Source organism: Acanthochromis polyacanthus, chromosome 5 (genome assembly GCF_021347895.1).
Source record: "Acanthochromis polyacanthus isolate Apoly-LR-REF ecotype Palm Island chromosome 5, KAUST_Apoly_ChrSc, whole genome shotgun sequence".
NCBI lineage: Eukaryota > Metazoa > Chordata > Actinopteri > Pomacentridae > Acanthochromis > Acanthochromis polyacanthus.
Genome location: NC_067117.1, coordinates 25689588 through 25708552, shown reverse-complemented (window position 1 = coordinate 25708552; position 18965 = coordinate 25689588). Strand labels below are relative to the sequence as shown.

The 18965-nt window shown below is 39.6% G+C and overlaps 1 protein-coding gene across 1 annotated transcript in view; it reads left to right on the top strand.

The window, feature by feature from the left end:
• cntn3b (contactin 3b) overlaps positions 1-18965 on the top strand; it is a 60088-nt gene that overhangs the window by 10148 nt on the left and 30975 nt on the right. Inside the window, exons 3-4 of the mRNA XM_022222640.2 lie at positions 810-945; positions 15877-16052. Of these exons, the coding sequence (XP_022078332.1) occupies positions 810-945; positions 15877-16052 (312 nt within the window). The remainder of the gene's footprint in view (positions 1-809; positions 946-15876; positions 16053-18965) is intronic.

Genomic DNA, 18965 nt, shown 5'->3' with positions numbered 1-18965 from the left:
GAGGAAATATGTGAAAAGAGGCATTTTACATTAGTGGCCAACCATTGTTGACTTAGGCGCTCAACTTAACTCCTCAACCGTTGTTATCTATCATTATGTTACTGTTCTGCTCCTGGCAAGCAATTAACACCGAACACCTCGGTTTAGTTGCATCACTCAGCCAGCTCCATTAAAAACTCTCAAACACCTTAGCCAGCTAAATATTTACACAGGACTCAAAGCTTTTTTGTGACACGTTTTGCAGTATTTTTTATTTACTTGCATTTTTACTGGGAAGCCTTGAAAGAGGGAGATTAATCATTTCTTTTTTGGACACACTAGCAACAATGTGATGATTTATTATGATGATAACGTGTCAAAGTACAGCCCAGTATGCAAAATTAGAGTAAATACACATAAGTGCCGTGGTCAGTGTTTTTCTTCTGCATTCCAAGTGTCAGGTTCATCGGAAAAATGCCGTACTATAGAGAGAAACACATACCAAAATGTCAGCATTAGCCATTAATTCCTAACAAGGGTAAGTGGGATTTGCTTTCCTCACAGCAAGATAAGCAAATAATGCAAACAACACATCATAAAGACTGTCCTAATGCAGAATTCAGAGAATAGGAGACAATATACTGTGTATATAGTATATCGGAAAAACTAATACACACTGGGTGTCACACAGTTCCTGTATTTCTGCAAGATTAACTGTTTGTCCTTACAGGGTTTGTGCTTTTGCTGTATTCTTCCAATATTTTCTCTTTAAGGTCAAAGAGACAAATTTTCTCGCTTGTATGACTATAGACTTTTCCCCCTTTCTCCAGCCTGTACAGAGGATGTCATATTTCAAGGGCCAAGATGGAGGACGGAGCCAAGTGACCTCATTTTACCAATCAACTCCCCAGACCACCAGGCTACCATCACGTGCGAGGCAGAGGGGAGCCCTCCTCCGCAGTACAGGTAAATTACCACATCAAAGTAATATTCCCCCACAAGCACCGGCCTGCGATGCCTACCTGCCCCACATCCGCATCACATGGCGAAAACCTAATGCTGCCTAATTGCTTGTGAGTCTTCATTGCTGCTTCCACAGGAATCAAAGAGGGCACCGATAACGTTGATTGCTATTGATTTGCTAAAGAACAGCGTTTTCTGGACATGAATGCTCCAGAGAGATTATGCGCTGTCCGACAAAAAGGCAGGCTTCAAAGAGCAGCAGCTTAATTGAGCATCCATTTCTAATTGAATAAAGCTTATCTATTTTCAGCCTGAGCCATGATGTGGAGTTAGCGTCGGGGTGCCGCCGCCGCCGCCGCTGCTGTTGATGAATATGCCAACACCTAAGATATGACTGGGGTTAACTTTCATAATGATAAGATTTAAGCCACTGTACGAGCTGAATTCATAATATGGTGTGCGGCTTAAAAAAATCATTAAGGGAGAAAAGGAGATCCCAGCGACTCATTTGCACCACAGATCCTTTGATATCTCTCTGGCTATTCCCGAGTGGTGCAGGGAGCCTGGCTGAAAATGGCAGCTGGCGGTGTTTTTTGCGGTAGATTGTGTTTCGGAGCTTGGTCAGCACCATGTAGATGCACAGCAAGCAGAGGGGAGACGCAATAACCTTGTGAGTGACATTCCGTTAAATGCTTACATTTCCTATAATGTGTCTGCACTGAAAACACGGCTCAGGCACAGCAGCGGGGTGAGGGGGGAGGGATCATTATACCTGTTGTGCAACCTGAGCTATGTCGGGAAAAGAAACCATCACTTGCATGATTTCTCTCGCAACTTAAAGCCCTCTGACGTCCGCTTGTGTTGTTCAAGAGGTTTTCTCTTTCAGGCTGTGTCTGGCGTTAATGCAGTGGAGGGAAGTGGTGCTGTTGTTAGGATGATCTGCTGCTTTTTCTGATGTAATAGCTGTTACAAGAGCAGATATGCACCGATTATCAGCATCGGTGTATCTACAGATTAAAGCTGCTCTAATCGATATATGATATGAACAGTGGATCAAATGACGAAGTCTGATATGGAAGTCCCCACCTGTAGCAAAGAGATCTGCAATTCCCTTTAGCTTCACAGAGCGCATTGTTGTCTTTCAGCTCATTGTTTTGGTTTTACGTTCCGCAACTTCGCCGCCTTCATCTGCTGTCAAGCGGCAGATGGCAGCTTTCTTCATTTCAAAAAACAAATAAATAAATCTCGTAAATTAGCTTTATACTACATGCCCAACACCAAACGCAGACAGGGCATGTTAGCGACCAGCTAATGAACACCCTGGAGCATTTAGCTGCTAATGTGCCAGATGCATTTGTCATGAGTAGATGGAGATCAAAACAAAGGTTAAAGTTAGATTTAAATTAGCCAGGGTGCAGGAACACTACTCCAAATGAATGCTAATGCTAAGGTGTCTTCTGGATGCATAAATTGGTTGGCGTTTAATCGCATCCGCCTCACTCGGTAGCATTTGCACACGAACATGTGGCTTTTAAGTTGTTGTGGAGTTCTTACCCTACCTGATCAAACAGAACGATACAAAAAAAAGGACAAAACAAAACAATGCAGATTTACGTTCTGTGATTTTCATTTTTAAAAGAAATAATAATGCGATGCAGAGTAGTACGTGGGTGTTTTCATACAGCCTTAATATTTAAAAAAAGTAGACCACCCACATCTTCGGAGTTCTGTTGATAAAAGTCATTGTTATTGCCCTCTCTATTGCTCTGATTTCATGTGCATCTTTGGTTTAACTTTGCGATGATTTTCTGGTTAGCCTTGTGTGGCTTCTCATTTTCGGTGGTACCTAACTTTCCTCTATTTCATTGGCTTCTGTTTGTAGAACAAAAACAATGCACATATCTCTTTGGCAATATTCATTTAGGTCAGTGGCTCCTAATTATGGATTTAAAAAAAAAAAAAGTAAAACTAGGCTTAAAAAGAGGAATTTATGTTTGAGTAAGCAAACTCACCAATGTGGGCTGACATTTTTGATGATGCCTTTTCAACACACTAGCTTTTTGCCTTTTTGTTTTTACTTTGAGGAAGGAGTCATTTTTCTGAGCTTTATTTGGGTTGCATCAGTTTTTCTGACACTGATTGCCCTTGACTTGTTTCCCTTCTGGCAAGGAGAGGATTTTTTTTTTGTCCCGGTGATAAAATAGAAAGCATAAATTCTTTGCAATTTATTTCACTAACACTGGAATTAGAACCTCAAAATGTCCTGAGCAGGCTGAAAGAAATGCCTTTAGGAAGTGGCCATGCTGTGACTTTCACCACAGTCTGCAAACTATTCTGGCCTACACCCTGCAAATGAACAGTATTTGTATAATTAGATATGCCAAGTGAGAGGGTATTACATTCAGAGCTACGCACTTAATTTCCTCAGTTACTCCGGCTATTAAGAAAAATTCATCCATTTAATATCATACAGAAAATTGGGCCACACAATATTGAATTTGTCAGAGGAGATGAAGTTAACCCTTGTCAGGGAAATGCAAATGGGCTCATAGCTTCGAGTATGTCACATAGAATTGATTGTTTTAGCTTTCACATGTATCACATGGTCACATTTCACATATAGCACTCATGAAATGATCAAGTATTACCAGGATCTATTTTACTTTGTAAAGGTTTTCTCTGATTCCGGTGGAAAGGGGCCCAAATATACACAATGTAACAGAAGTCTAGCATAGGACAAAATGTTATAATCACAGGTACGGGAGGTTTTTATTTCATAAACTGGGACTATTCCTGCCCAGCCCATGTAGACATATTTAAGTAATCCAGTAATGCAGATTGCTATGCATAAACAGACTATCTTTATTCATACATATGTAGAGAAATTTACGGAACAAAAAGTCCAGCGTTGAATTGATTTATGTAGTCCCACACTGTCTAAAGTTAAAATAACAGTTCTGAAATTATTAAACATTTAACACGGTGTCAGAGTCCCTACTTTAACTCTCTAAACAGAGTTAAATTAACGCTCATGGATTAGACAAGTAACACTGATGAGATACTACTTTTTTTTTTTAAACTATTGTTCTTTTTAACATCCTGGTTAGTGTTAGCTTTTCTTGCTAAAGTGTCAGGTTATCTACACTTAAAGGTGTTCAAATTAATTAGAATGAATATCATTAACGACATTTTTTTTTAAAAAGAGACATTTTTTCAGCCCTTTTACCAAAAATGTTAATATTGTGAGTGAAGGTATGATGTACAATCTCTCATCTGATCCGTGACAAATTTTCGTTTGGAAATGTCTGTGCTGAAAGTGTTCCTGAAATAAAACAAAAATGATAATAAACGTACTGACATTGTAAGCTCATAAGAAATCTTAGCGAATTCAAATCCCCATATTATGCGCACAGATTTATGTGCATAATATGGGCATTTGAATTCTGCGCAGAGAAAACGTTAAGCAAAACACTAATGACTATTACATAGCCTTTCGTGGCGTATAGATCCATGAGGGAAGGAAGCAGCATCACTATCCCAAGAGCATACTCCTCTCAAATTGCTTTGGTAAAGAGGTGCCTGTGAAGAGATGCTAATTTAGTAATCCAAATTTATGCAATTTCCATACAATCATGTGACACAAATATTAAGGACACCAAACGCACGCACTCATGATTATTGACTATGTTACCCATTTGTCTTCTTGTGGCGTCTGTCAGGTTTTCTGTTACTTGTTACTCCTGCTCCTGTAGTACCTCTTCATCCCCAGGCTTGCTTCTTAAGACAGCTTCAATCAACTGATAAGAAACAAAAAGAGAAAACAAACAGAGAGAATGCATAACCTGGCGATACACAACTTTTCTCAAGACTTGAGTTTTTTTTAAAAAAGTCAAAATGTTCAAAACAAAAAGCAGATTTGGCATCTCACATATCTTGCAAGAAACCTGATCTAAGATTATAATTAAGGCACTGCAGCTGAAGCTTGAGTCAGATATTTCAGAGGCAGAAGACAAACCAGAAAAGTCTGAAGGAAAGGGAAAAATGTCAATGATTTTATTCTTTAGTGTGTATAGTGTTTGATTATACCTGCATGTATAGCTTACCATATGGTTTTAAGTTTCAGACCGGCACAACTTTTCCAGTTTTTCATTGAAACTCAAGTAGTTCAAGTCCAATGAATAGCTTGAAATTGTACAAAGGTAAGTGGTGAACTGCCAGAGGTTAAAAAAGGGTAAGGTTACCTAAAATTGAAAAGTAATGTCCATTTCAGAGTTATACAAAAAGGCCTTTTTCGGGGAACAAGAAATGGGTTAACAACTTAAAGCTGTTCTGCAGCATTGGAGATTGATTAAGCCTTAAAAGCTGGTGCTACCAAATCCTACAGGTGTCACAACTTTTCTTGATTACTTACAAGACCCCTCTGTCTGCATAAAGGTAGTGATGGAGCACACAGTGGCGCCATACCTTCCAGAGCATTATTTGAACAGTATTATTCTGCAGAAACAGTACTATTCTGCAGAAAGTAGTGTAAAATGGTGAGGAAAAGGCAATTCAGAGTAGAAGAGAGACAGACCATCACAACACTTCTAAGTCTTTTCCTACAGAGAAGGAGAAAGTCAAGGTGTCAGCGAGCCAGAATGTAAAAAATCTTTGAAAACTTTGGTTAATCACACAGGATTTTTGTACGCTGTCGAGTAGGTCGCTGAAAGAATGGTTCTTCAATGTGTGACATCAGCTGTCAAACATGGATGAGGATGCGTGATGGTCTGGGGCTGTTTTGTTGGATCCGGGGTCGGTGACTTGTACAGAGTGAGAGGTACCCTGAACTAAAACGACTACCACAGCACTTTACAGTGCCATGCAGTACCTTCTGGTATGTTCCAAGTTGGTCAGGGGTTCATCCTACAGCAAGATAATGACCCCAACAGCCAGCCAGAACTGCCTTAGGAAAAAAGAACACGATGGTAAGCTTGAAAACATGAAGTGGCCAGCACAGTCTCCAGACTTAAACCCCATGGAGCTGGTTTGGGATGAACTGGACAGAAGAGTAAAAGCAAAGCAACCTACAAGAGCCACACATTTATGGGAAATTCTGCAACAGAGTTGGGAAGAACTTTCTGAAGAATATTTGATTTCCATTGTGGAAAGAACACCACAAGTCTGTTGAGCGGTTGTATCTGCCAAAGGTGGCTATTTGTTGAGTCAAAAGTTTAGAATACATTTTTATTTCAAAATATTTTTTAACATCATTTGTTCATTTGTTCTGTGCTTTCATTTCAAAGTACAATGAGACATTAACGTGCATAATTTCCAACAAAAAAAATGGAAAAACTGGAGTGTTATAACACTTTTGACCGGTAGAGTATATGATTGCAAATAGAAAAAAGACCTCAATGGATGATGCTATATTTTTCTTGCTGTCTGCAAGACAGACCAATCCGTGAAAAGACCAAAACCAAAGCTTTCATCCATCTCTGAATGCTATATGATTTCACTTTCTTTTGCATCTCTCAGCCCAGGCCCCGTGCTTCCTGCTGAGGGTGTAAATGTTTAAAAATGGTTCTCAATTTTACACTTTCATTATTTTTAAACAGAAGGCCCAGTAATTTCTTGAAACAGCTTGATGCTCAAAAGGAAAACGGCATTTGTTGGGGACTTTGTTCAGTTGCACACGAATGCAGATTCGGCATTTATGGCAGCAGGATGGTTTGGAGCACGATCAGTTTAAAGTAAACAGCAGTGTCCATGTTCATGTTAATAAAGGAACGTGTCACCCGGTGCATCAGTGTGTCTCACTGATGCATTTTTAATAGTTGTTGGATAACAATGGAGCTGCTAGATCAGGCTTCGCATAGACACATGGAAGTGATTGACACTAAGAAGAACATACTGAGTATTACCTACCTTATCATTGTAGCGGGGGGTAAATCATTAGCAGTGACTGTCTCTGTCAAAGTGTCAGTCACAGAAAGTGCTTTAGAGACTTTACAGTCATCTGTTTGTATGAATGCTCAGAAGTCACTTGTGGAAATAGCTCATCGCAGAATCAAAACCAACAGAGCAGAACAGAATGCGGGCTGGCATTTTGGAAAAAGCAGGAAACCACTAAGTGAAGAAGGCCCGACAAGTAAAAACATCCCAAAAATATACTGAATTATAAATTGGTGATGGGTTTATCTTTTAACAGGCTGTTTGACAAAAATGTAAATTCTGTCTAGTTGATAAAAATGTTACAGTAGAGATGTGAAGCAAATATTTCAGCGGTAATATGCAGCATGTGTGATTAAAGGAGAAGGCCAGGTTGTCATTTAGGTTCATGCTTATATTCCTTGTGAGTCTAGATTTTGTTTCCCCTGGAGGAGAGTTTTTGTTTTCCGAAGTTTGACCCTCTAAACTCCAAAACTCTCTACCAGATTCTGAGCACGTTATCTATAAAGGGATTAGCAGAGTGCTGCCATTTGTCAGAACAAAAAAACAGAAATAAAATCACCACATTTTCTGCTTTCTGATGGTCCTTGATGTCTTCATCTACAGGAAGTCATTTTATCAGGAAAATAAACCAAATTTGAGCTTAAAATGGTGATGTTTCACTTAAAAATCCACCAAAAAGAAATCGTTAACCAGAATCTGAAAAAAGCCAAATCTTCTCTTGTTGATTGAAGTATAACAGTCGAGATATGAAGAGAATATTACAGTTTCAGTTCGCAGAAATAGTACAATACAGATATGCAGCAGTTATGACAAAATTAGAATGCCAGGCTGTCATTTGGATGTATGCATATATTCCTTGTTAGTCTTAGTTTCTACCTGGTTTTATACCATCTAGATTTGGTTTTCCCTGGAAGAGAGTTTTTGTTTTCTGATATTTGAGCCTCTGAATCCTAAAAATCGCAGTCAAGTTTAAAATACATTATCTATAAAGGAGTGACACTATTTGTCAGAGCTGGAAACTGTAAAATATGAGAAAAATCCCTAGATTATCTGCTTGAACTCCTCATGTCATTACATTAGGAAAATAAATGAAATTTGAGCTTAAAATCCTGCCTTTTTAGTTAAAAATCCAACACAAAAAATGCTTTAGCCAGAATCTGTGAAAAACCAAAAATTCAGAGCTCTTCGGCTGTTGATTGAAATCTTGCAGTAGAGATATGAAGCAAATATTACATTAGAGATATGCAGCATGCGTGATGAAATGAGAATGCCAGGTTTTCATTTGGGTTTATGCTCATTCCTTGCAAGTTTCAATTTGTAGCTGGTTTCATCTCATCTTGACTTTGCTATCCCTGGAGGAGAGTCTTTGTTCTCTGAAATTTGATCTTCTGAACCCCAAAACTGACCACCAGGTTTCAAATGTGTTATTTATAAAGGGACTGGCAGGATGACGCCATTCATAAGAGCAAAAAACAGAAAAAAATCACCAAATTGTCACTTCTCTGATGGTCCTCGAACTCGTCATCTACAGTGAGTCTTTGCGTCAGGAAAATAAACCAAATTTGAGCTTAAAATTGTAATATTTCACTTAGAAATCCACCAGAAATAACCCATTTGCTTTAACCAGAATCTATGAAAAACTAATTAATTAGAGATATGAAGCTTGTGTGATAAAATGAGAACGCCAGGTTGTCATTTGGGTTTAGGCTCATCTTCCTTGTGAGTTTCAGTTGCTAGCTGGTTTTCATTCCGTCCTGATTTTGTTTTCACTTCGCTCCACCTTCACCTCGCCCACTCAGCGACACGGCGAATATATACGAACGGGAACCCTGACAGTTCTTCGGTTGACAAATAGACCAGTGTAGCACCAGAGCACACTCCAGGGCTCAGTGCTGTGCTTTATGAATACACCTGTCACTGTGTTTACTATGAATCTGCTGTAACACAGGATCAAGGGCACAGCAGTGATTGGAAAGGGGGAATAAAAAAAAAGTGCTCTGGCTGCTGTCTCCTATCATGTAATGTGACTTCAGACAGATGTATGACTCTGCCTTTGTTTACGGGTTGGGACATGGTATCAGGGACATAAATAGAACTGGGAGAGTGTGATTAGACGATCGTCTTTTTTTTTCTGTCATGAATTCAATCGCGGCATGAGACCAGATAACAGCATTAAATCTTGAAACAGTTTCAGATGGCATCGATTTTTTATCTTTTGGGGGTTTATCTGTCCCTTTTATAAGGTGAGGAATTTCTATGACCCTTGGGCTTGTGAGATCATTTCAAAACCAACAAGATAAAATGGAAGAATGGAGCGCTATGGTCTTAAATGTATGCTGTAAATCTGAGGAAGTACTGTAGATATATGAGCAAATCTAGTCTGTCTGTGCTTGACGAATATGGATTTATGAGTTAAAGCATCATTGCTAGGCCATAAATTGTAATTGTAAATTGCATTAAGTCCTCTGAGAAATGTCTGTGGGGTGTGTATGTGCTGTGTGTTTGTTAATATTTCACTAATTCCATAGGATTTTATAAGCTAGCACACGCATCTACACATGCAAAAGCACCGATACAGGGTGTTATTTTTGTAATATTTATCGTATTTTTTCCAGGTTGAAACCGAATGAACTTCTATTTACCTAAAAGCAGCAGCAATAACCTGAGAAAACCTAGCGTGTAGCGAGTAGCCCGGTCAGCAGTAGAGTTTCCATTTTCAGCTCTTAAGCTAGTGAGAGTGTGCGAACAGCGTGTGGTCTGTGTGGTCACCGCTGTCTCTGCGGGTGTCTGGCCTCAAGAAAAGCCAGGTGAGCCGGTGCTGCAGTACAATCCCCCGGTCTATTTGATGAGGAGACCTCATGCAAAATTGATGCGAACCTCAAGGTCATGAGGAGTTCATTTGGAGCATGCTCAGATCAGCCTGCGCCTGCAGCACACCGCAGCAAATAGGACTGTTCTCCTGGACGCTGTCCGACTTACTGCGAGGTCCTCTCAGCCTGATGTGGTGTTAAATTCAATGTGTTTCGACGTGGACTGCGCTAAAACCAATGTCTCACCTTTCTGTTTTAGCGATGCGGTAGAAGGAATTTTAATAGATAGAATGATAGAACCAGTGCTTTTAAATCAGTAGAAACATTGCCTTCATTGCTTTCTGCACATTTGCTGACTACATACCACAGGAAATGGGTTATTGATTATTATTTTACATGCTTTAATTGAATTTTCTTTCTCCAAGTGAGTCCCGCACTTCAGTGAATGCAGCGTGTCCTTGTCACAAGCTACGGCTTTAGAATGATTGTGAGTTGTCAGCAGCTGAACAAAAGAAGGATTTCTTATAGGCATGAAGAAGTTTAAGCACCTGATATTTCAGATATTTTCAAGACATAAAGAAAAACCAAAGAATCCCCTGCACTGTCCATCATCTGAACTCACTTAATCTTAAGCTTAATGAAGTGTCACTAAGAGTTTATGGTGTGTAAGAAGCTTGTTGACCTTTTATTGACCCTCAGACATGAAACCACTGAGCTATGAGACAGGAATACCATATGTAGACTTGGAGGTTGCTCAAAAGTATTTCACTGGTTGAAGAAGGAAGGAGTTCTGCGTGTGAAATCATTCACATTTTCTTCTGGATACTTTCACTAGTTCTGGTATTGTAGGTGTCTGAAGTGGAATTTAGGTACCATGACTGAATGAAGTACTAAACAGTTTTTTCATTGCAATTAACAGCATTTTTAGTGAGAGTAAAAATAATTAAAATAATAAGTATTATTAGCGCTCTGTATGTCATTTGTAAGCCATCAAACAACGCAGCATTGGGTTGCCAGATTGTTGAAAGTCATCCTTCAGCGTGACATCACACTCTTTTAAAATCATTTAGAATAATTTAGAAATATTTACACCTACAGATGTAGCTTAATGTGAGAAATGCCAAAATTAGCATTTATAACTGCAGATTCAATGGCTTATTAGCCTTTTTTTAAATGACTTATTAATATTTAGATTTACAGATTACTATAAAGTAACAAATTAAAGATTTAGTAACATTTAAAGCTCCTCTCTGTTATGTTCCCTTTCATTAATGACCTAATAATGGTAAGTCATGTGTTTTACTATTAATGAACCCTCGTGTTGTCCTGACCAAAAAATGTCGTTGCCTTGTCTGGAAAAATTCCAAAAATTCAGAACAAATCTCCCCAAATTAATAAAAAATTTGCAAAATCTTCAGGAAGAAAATTCCTGAAAGGTTTCCCTCAAAAGTTTTATTTTTTTAAATAAAAAATGCCCAAATTTGACAGCAAAATTCACTGGATTTTTGGTTGATTTTTTTTTAATGTTCTTAAACATTTTGTTTATTTGTTTTTTTCCACCCAAAAATGTTTTCAAATTTCCTGAAAAAATTTTTTGAAAATGTGGAAGCTTTCATTGTGATTTTTTTTTTTCCACATTTTTAAAACTTTAAAACGGGTCAATTTGACCCGCAGGACGACAGGAAGGTTAATGAATTGCTAATGTTTATTGTTCAAGATGACTTGCCAAGTTAGACACTAGCAATCTAGGTTCTTAAGTGCTTATTTAATGGGGTATAATCTTCTATCAATGCCCTGCTAACAATTATAATTATATTCTTTTCTATTGCTGCTGTAACATAATAATCCTATCATTTACTTTCATGCATAGATTTTCCTCATCTTTTTAAAACTAAATAATAATGGTTTATAACTGATCTATAAAGAATTAGTGAATTCTTTATTAACCATGAATGACGTGATTGAAAAACTTAAAATTTATTTGGATGGCGTGATGTGACTGCTCTCAGAAATTCTGTTGTAATTCTGCCATCCAACGTGCAACATGGTGTTCTGCACTGTTCCAATAGCAAAAGAACTGATGAATTGATTATGATGGAATGGATGTCGGAAAAATAGCAGCTAATTTGAACATATGTACAAAACTCAAACAGCATTCTGAACAACTGTGAAAGAGCACTCATCAAGTCAAGGTTGCATTCCACCTCTCTTCTCCTTTTTGTATGCCGCAATTACAGCCTCGCTGCCTTTGTTAGGGCGCTGTGTGTTTTTCTGATGTTCCTTCACATGTTTTATGAGCGTGTAGGTTCACATTTTCTTCCTTTGCCTCTCACTGCCACCAGATGAGAAGGTGCAAATGCAGGCTTATTGTTTTGTTCACAGCTGGCCAGTAACTTTAACGAGTTCCATAGCCGCCTTTCTAAACAAAAAAAAACCGGACAAAATGATCCTTTAAATACGCGGCGGTAATGTGAAGGATGGATCTGTGTACGCTACCTCCTGTGACAAAAAGACAGCAACCCATTTGCTCTTGTTGATCTTCCCTTATCTTTAAATCACAGAAAGGCAAACAGGAGCTCTGTGATGACACATCCCTCGCGTCTGCTAATATCAGAACACATTTCTCAGGTGTTTCTGCAGCAGTAGCGGGTGAGTTGCTTACCGATTGTGGTGCGGAACAGAGCGACCATCACGCCCGGCCAGCTGTCGACTCTAGAGGTGTGTGATCTGTCCAGGCTGCCCACCTTCCTCTCCCATTAAGTTCAGTCGTGCTGGGTGGCTGGAAGTCTAACTAGCTTCCTATCCTTCTCCATTTAACCTCCGCCCTCCTTGCACATACAATAATCCTCCCTTTGGCGCAAACAGAGGCAGAAAAGCGTAGCGGAAAATGCACAAGTAGAAGTAAAGAGGCGTAATCGATAAAGCCTAATACTACAAATTACTGTTACATGTTTAATGTTTGTGTTTTCACATATATCCTTAGAAACCTGCGCTTTTTCATGACAAGTGCGGGGCGTTTAAAAGTAATTCTGTTGGAACAGTGACAAAATCAGTCAGATTAAGTGACTGGCACAGACTGTTAGATGAATAATGCAGGCTACAAGATGAAAGACAGCTTCGTCTTTTGTAGTCTGTCAGGCAGGAAACGGGGGAGAGCCATGACTGGCTTTAAGACTGCATGAAGCATCATTCTAACTGCCTGTTAGTTTGCCTGGGAGGTAAAAAAAATATTGATTTTTTTCTTCTTATCACTGGAATTGTCATTTCACAGTCTTGTCGTCTCGGCAGACTTACACACGGCATTCCAATAATGCTTTATTTCTCACATTCCGTACGACAACGTAATCATTCATTTGTGTTAACGCTCTGAGATAAAGTCCTGTTTGCCTCCCCGCTCCTGTAGATGCAGTATAGGAGTTTGTATCTCCTTCATATATGTCACTGTCAGACTGACACACTGTAGGTTTCGGTGAATTTACAGATAAAGTGTTTTTACTGCTCAGCGTCAACATTATTCGGTGTTATTGTCTCTGATGGTAGCAGTGATTAATAGCTGTCACCTCCTGAATTCAGCTTCCATGACAGAGTATCTCACGACCTTTCTTTGAAGGAAATGGTCCTAATACGATGCAACGCGAAGGTGTCAGAAAGCAGTAAGTCAGAAACACAAAGAGCACAAACAGAAAACTAATTAGAAAGCGCTGGAAGAGCACATAAATCTGCGAGGCTGCACGGTCCTGCAGATTTGTAATTTTAATAACAAAATCTTTAGGCATTTTAATGTTCATTCAGGATTATGCAGCATACAGTACAGATACAGTTCATTCATTCATCAAGCATGTGCAGTGATTGATGAACAAAGAGGAACATGACTGCTGGGTGCTCTATGAGACTGTGCTTAGAAACAGCATGTTAGCATGTTTATTGATGGTGGTGTGTTCACTATAGCGGATTTTTGAGGCCGATACTGATATTGATATTTGAATGCTGAAAAAATCTGAACATCATTATATCAGCAATGTTGATTTTACATAAGCTTGCGATGGAAAGGAGCTACGTGCATTTATCGGAGTATTTCCACTTTATGCCTCTTTATACTTCCATTCGACTGCAATAATCTGACAGGTGTAGTTGTTTTTAAGACAAAGGTTTAACACTGTGGATAATAGAACAAGCTTTCAAAATACAACATGTTGTTTAAAGATCAAACCAGTAGTTTCCAAGCTTTTTATCTTCTGACATCTGGCAAAAAACAGTATGTATTCAGAGTCATATTTCAGATGTCTACGAGTTGTTAGTCTTGCTCAGGCAGGCCATTGTCTTTTGCTGATACAGCACTGTGTAGAATGGTCTGACTCTGCCTCATTATCATTCTGCTGTAGAAAGGAACAAAGCTCTGCCGGGTTTGTGTTTCTTCAGAGTTTTCTTAGGCAGACCTAAGAACAGGAGATACAAACAGTGTTCAGTGGCAGGGGAATTGGTTTGGTGGAACATTTCTGTGGGGGGAGGTGAATATTGTCAATAAAATGGATAATTCACCAAACAGCAATACCAAAACCAAAAAAAAAAAACTAGCAGGGCTGCCTTGCTGCACTTTTAAACCTTTGGCGAAATTTGAAATGTGATATGTTGTTAGCCAGAGGGTTGTTGTTTTCTTTCCCACAGTGAAGGGGATTTTGAAAATCGTAACATGCATATAAATGCTATGAAATGGAAGTAGAAAGCTGAAGGAAATGTGCATCCAATGACAAACTTAAACCCATAATTTACATTTGGTGAGTCAGACTAATGAGTTCCTCGCAGCTCTAATTAATAGTGCTTTTGTTATTGATCAAATTATCAATTAACCCAAAAATCAAAGATTAAACCAAAAGTCTAGAAGCTTTGTTTTGTCAACCTGCAGCAGCTACATTAAAATGCTGCTGACACACTAATCCTTAACTATTAATAATCTAATGATGTCATGTATAATAATATATCAGTCAGAGAGACCAAACCATTCCTTTCGTTTTAGTATGTTAACTACATTTTGCTGCTAATAGTTATGAACTTTTGCTTCAGTTGGATTTTTCATGCATGATTTTGACCTGTCATAGAGTATTTTTACATTGTTGTTTTGGTGTTGTGTAAAGGATCTGGATATTTTTTTCCAAGTACTGACATGAACGTCTCTATATTTCACTTTCCAAACTGTTTAATGGAGGTACTGTTATTACTTATTAGGTCATTTAAAATCAAGGAACTAATAGACATTAATATATTGACCTGCTGGTTTATTCGTCTGGCATGAACTCAAACATAAGCTAATCCGTGCTAAACAGACAATACAGATGATGTTAAATGGAATCTTGATAGTTTTTCAAGTGTTTCATGGAAAAAATACGACGGACAAAGAAAAATTTTGTAAAAGCTGGGGGATGGTCATACTTATGTTTTCAAGATGGTGTATATGTGTACAAACTTTAATGGCAATCCAACTGATAGTAGTTAAGGCTTTGCCGACTTGCTAGAGTCAGCAAAGCCAGTTGGATTCACTGTCTGTTCACAATGATTGTCTGTACAGAATCTCATCATAGTTGTTGAGATATTTCAGTCTGGATGAAAGTGGCACCATAAAAGAAAGACCAACAGAATCCATAATGGAAAATGTATAAAGCTCCATCTTACTATGCTGTAAAACATAAATGTATGCATTTTCAGTCACAGTTGTTCCTTGACCCATGGCCTCAATTTCCACAAAGTTTCATAGAAATCTGTTTTTCAGATATCCAGTTAACATTTCCACCAAACATCAATGAATCTGTTTTCCTGCTAGCAGACTCACAAACTGGACTAAACCTCCTTAGTGGAGGTAATTAAAACTGAGATGAAATAAAATCCACTTCACCACACAAGCAGGAGAAAATCAATACTCAGCAGAGCTCCGTTTTGGAATTTTGCCTAAATTAACAGCAAAACAAAATGCTTAAACAAAGTCAAGCTGATGTAAACTGGGATCCAGTGCTGTCTACAGTGACAGGAGATATTCTCTGTTCGCATTTTTGTGTTATTAATATGAAGCTGTACTCCTATTACTCACCTTTTATCCTCTCAGCATGATGTGGGGGGACCGATCAAATCGATCTCTGTGATAAACACTGCAAGTGTTCATCTCCAGGGGGCTCAGCTACTGATTGTGTTTGCGTTTTTCCAGATGGTCACTAAATGGAACACTCATTGATCTGGGGAATGACTACCGGCGTCACATGTCTGGGGGCAGCCTGATCATTAGCAACCTGGACAAGGACCAAGACACTGGGGCGTACCAGTGCACGGCTTTCAACACGTGGGGGTCCATCCTCAGCCGCAGAGCCAGCCTCCAATTTGCATGTAAGTGATCCTACAATTGCTAACACGTTTCTGGCTCGGCTCTGACACAGTTATGACATTCCGGTATCTCTTTGTATTCGCTGCGTGTCAGCCTGACATGTGGGTAATATGCTCGTGGCTCTGGTCTTCCTCTTTTTTTCATTTACTATTGCGATTTCTCATTTAGATTGCCTGGGAATAGATTTTTAAGAGGGGAAATGGTAATCGAATGAAATGTCAGATGCAACAAACACAGTGGGTGAGGTAGCTTCTGACTGCCTCTGAACTCCATTGATTCTCATTAGTGGTTCCAACTCTGACAGCATCTATGCGCCGTCTGAACCGACTCATATTTTGCCAAGTGATATGCCCGCCCTAGTGATCCAGACATTAAAGCAGGCAAACACAAATAATGCTTAAGAAGTGTTTGTATCTTTGTAATCACCAGCCACTTCTTTAAGTATAATGTATGCAGCAGATTGTGAGCGGATCAGACAGTGACAGTGTGTCTGCTGCTCTGGCAGCATGCTGCTTAAAAGACAAAAGGCGAGTTAGGAAGTGATGCTGTGGAGTGGGGTCCTACCTTCCAGACAAGCACAGTAGAGGCACCTCTCCTCTCTTGATCAGGCCTGCTGACTATTGATCATGTCCCAAGGATAGAGAGCCTTTCACTTCCTCTCAGGAGATGGACTGCCATTATCCCTATAGCTCAGTAATGAATCTCACTTGTGGGGACTGGGTGAAGACCGGAGCTGCTTGACATTTATTGTCTTGCCTAATGCACAGTGAGGGAGGTCTAAGAGATCAGCAAGGCTGATACTCTGTTTTCCCATTTAATGAGGCCACTGCCCTAAGATAGAAATGTCATGCCTTCTTTGCTGCTCTGTTTAGTTCTCAAAATCCAGCAGCGAAGACTATAAGCACTATAAGCACGTTCCTCGTTTTTACAGCATAAATGATGAAAATGATGTTCAAGATTAATTACAAAACTATGATTTAGCAAACTGTGCATTTATACATCTCAGATCACCAAATCCGACTTTGATGGGACAAGAAACACGGCCACTGAGATGATCAGACAGGGGAAACTTCACAAAAAACATCTTTTTTTTTTCTGAAGTGCGAGTTAGACACAGGAAAACTGTAGCATGCGTTGTCTTTTTGTAGAAGCGCTGCCTTAAACACAAACAGAAATACCTGGTTTGCTGTATGCATTTAAAAGCACATCAAATAAATGAATCGCACTGTTTGAATTACCATTTAGTTTCACTTCATTACTGAACAAATCAGTCAATTGCAGCAAAAGATAAAGATAAAACTCACAGCACATTTTTAGATTTAAATGCAATACAGCTGTTCTTTTAATTTGAATAATTTCCTGTACAACCAGTCTGATTGCCACACATCTAGTCTTATCAGACTTTGTTATAACAATGTTGCTGTGGATAGAGATGCTCAAAATGATGCAACTGAGTACAATTTCACCACAACCAATTGAAATGATGGACAAAATTGAGCTAAAAATAAAACCTCAGTTGCAAATAACCTGAATTTCCCTCGCATACACTGAGAGAGCTGTACTGTGGAGCAAAGTAGCTTTGCCTGAGAACTCTGTTGGACACAATATATAACAGGAAATGTCTCTACGGCGGCGCCATTGCCCAGACTGATCATGTTTGAGCTATGAGAGTCGCTGGTCGCTAGGCTGGCCATTCTTATATGGCTGAGGCTGATTCTGCTTACAAAGAAATCACTGCAGCTACAGTGAGTTTGGCCTCTAGCTTTCAGAGCTACAGTGTGTGGTCAGTTCAGTCCAGTGAAGCCCATTATTCTTCTGCTCAGAGGCCAGAGAAGAGAGAAGTGTATCCCCTCCAGCGCCGAGCCCAGCTACAACTTTAGCCTTCTCTGTGCCGTTTTGCACAATCTGGGTGAAGGAGTCATCTTTTTTTTCCATCCACTAAAAAATTATTAGGAGCTCTGTTTCACCTCCTGGTGTTTCCAAATACGTTGCTGGTATAATTATCCACTGCTGTTATGCAGGGCATTTTTAATCAGCTGGGTATATGAATCCGGCTCCAGCACGGCTGTTGTTGGGAGATGGACTCTGTATTTACTAAAGCAGCCCGATGAGATAAGAAGGACATTGCCTCTGTCTGTATTTCAAGTCAGCCATCTCCTCCTGTGGCCTCCTCAGTGTCCTGCCGTGACTTGGCTCTGTTTGATTCCTCTGCGGTCATCAGAGAGCTGCTCATTAATCTTACCAACACTCTGTCCCACTTCTCTCCATAATCTTCCTTCTCCTAATTTCCCTTATCGGTCACACTGACTTTCTTTTGTTTGTGTTTGGAAGGCTTACTCTAGGCTGTTAGCCAGAGGGTGCAGACAGAGTACAGAGCAGACTGCAGCAGCTTCCCTCCATCAGTCATGAAGCCAGGGGTGGTTTATCATCCCAGGTTTAGGTTTTGTCTGCCAGCAACTGCTCATTCATTTGCAGGGGATAGATTGTGCTGAGAGTATTGATGGGGAAGCTAATGCTTTTAAGTGCAAGATTACACCACATTTAATAATGATGTTACTTATGGCCGCTGGCTCTGCAAACTGTCATTTGTCATGTGTGCTCGCCTGTGTTTGTTCAGAGCATGGACAACATTTCCATCCCGCCCCACCCGTCCCCATTCATTTCATCCTATTCTAGTGTAATTCTCTTTCTTGTGCTAAAGAGTAGCATTGCGAGGTAAACGCCACCAAGTCAGGTCCGTCTATTTCATCAGCACCCCAGATGCCTTTGAAAGTTGTCGGAGGCTGTCAGGAGGTGTCCCAGGGCAATCGATGATGCCCTATTAAAGTCCCAGTGCTCAAAATGTAACATCAAAAACATGCCTCAGTGAATCAGTGAGGGGAGTTTGGGAGAACTCATGTCCCCTATTTTCAAAA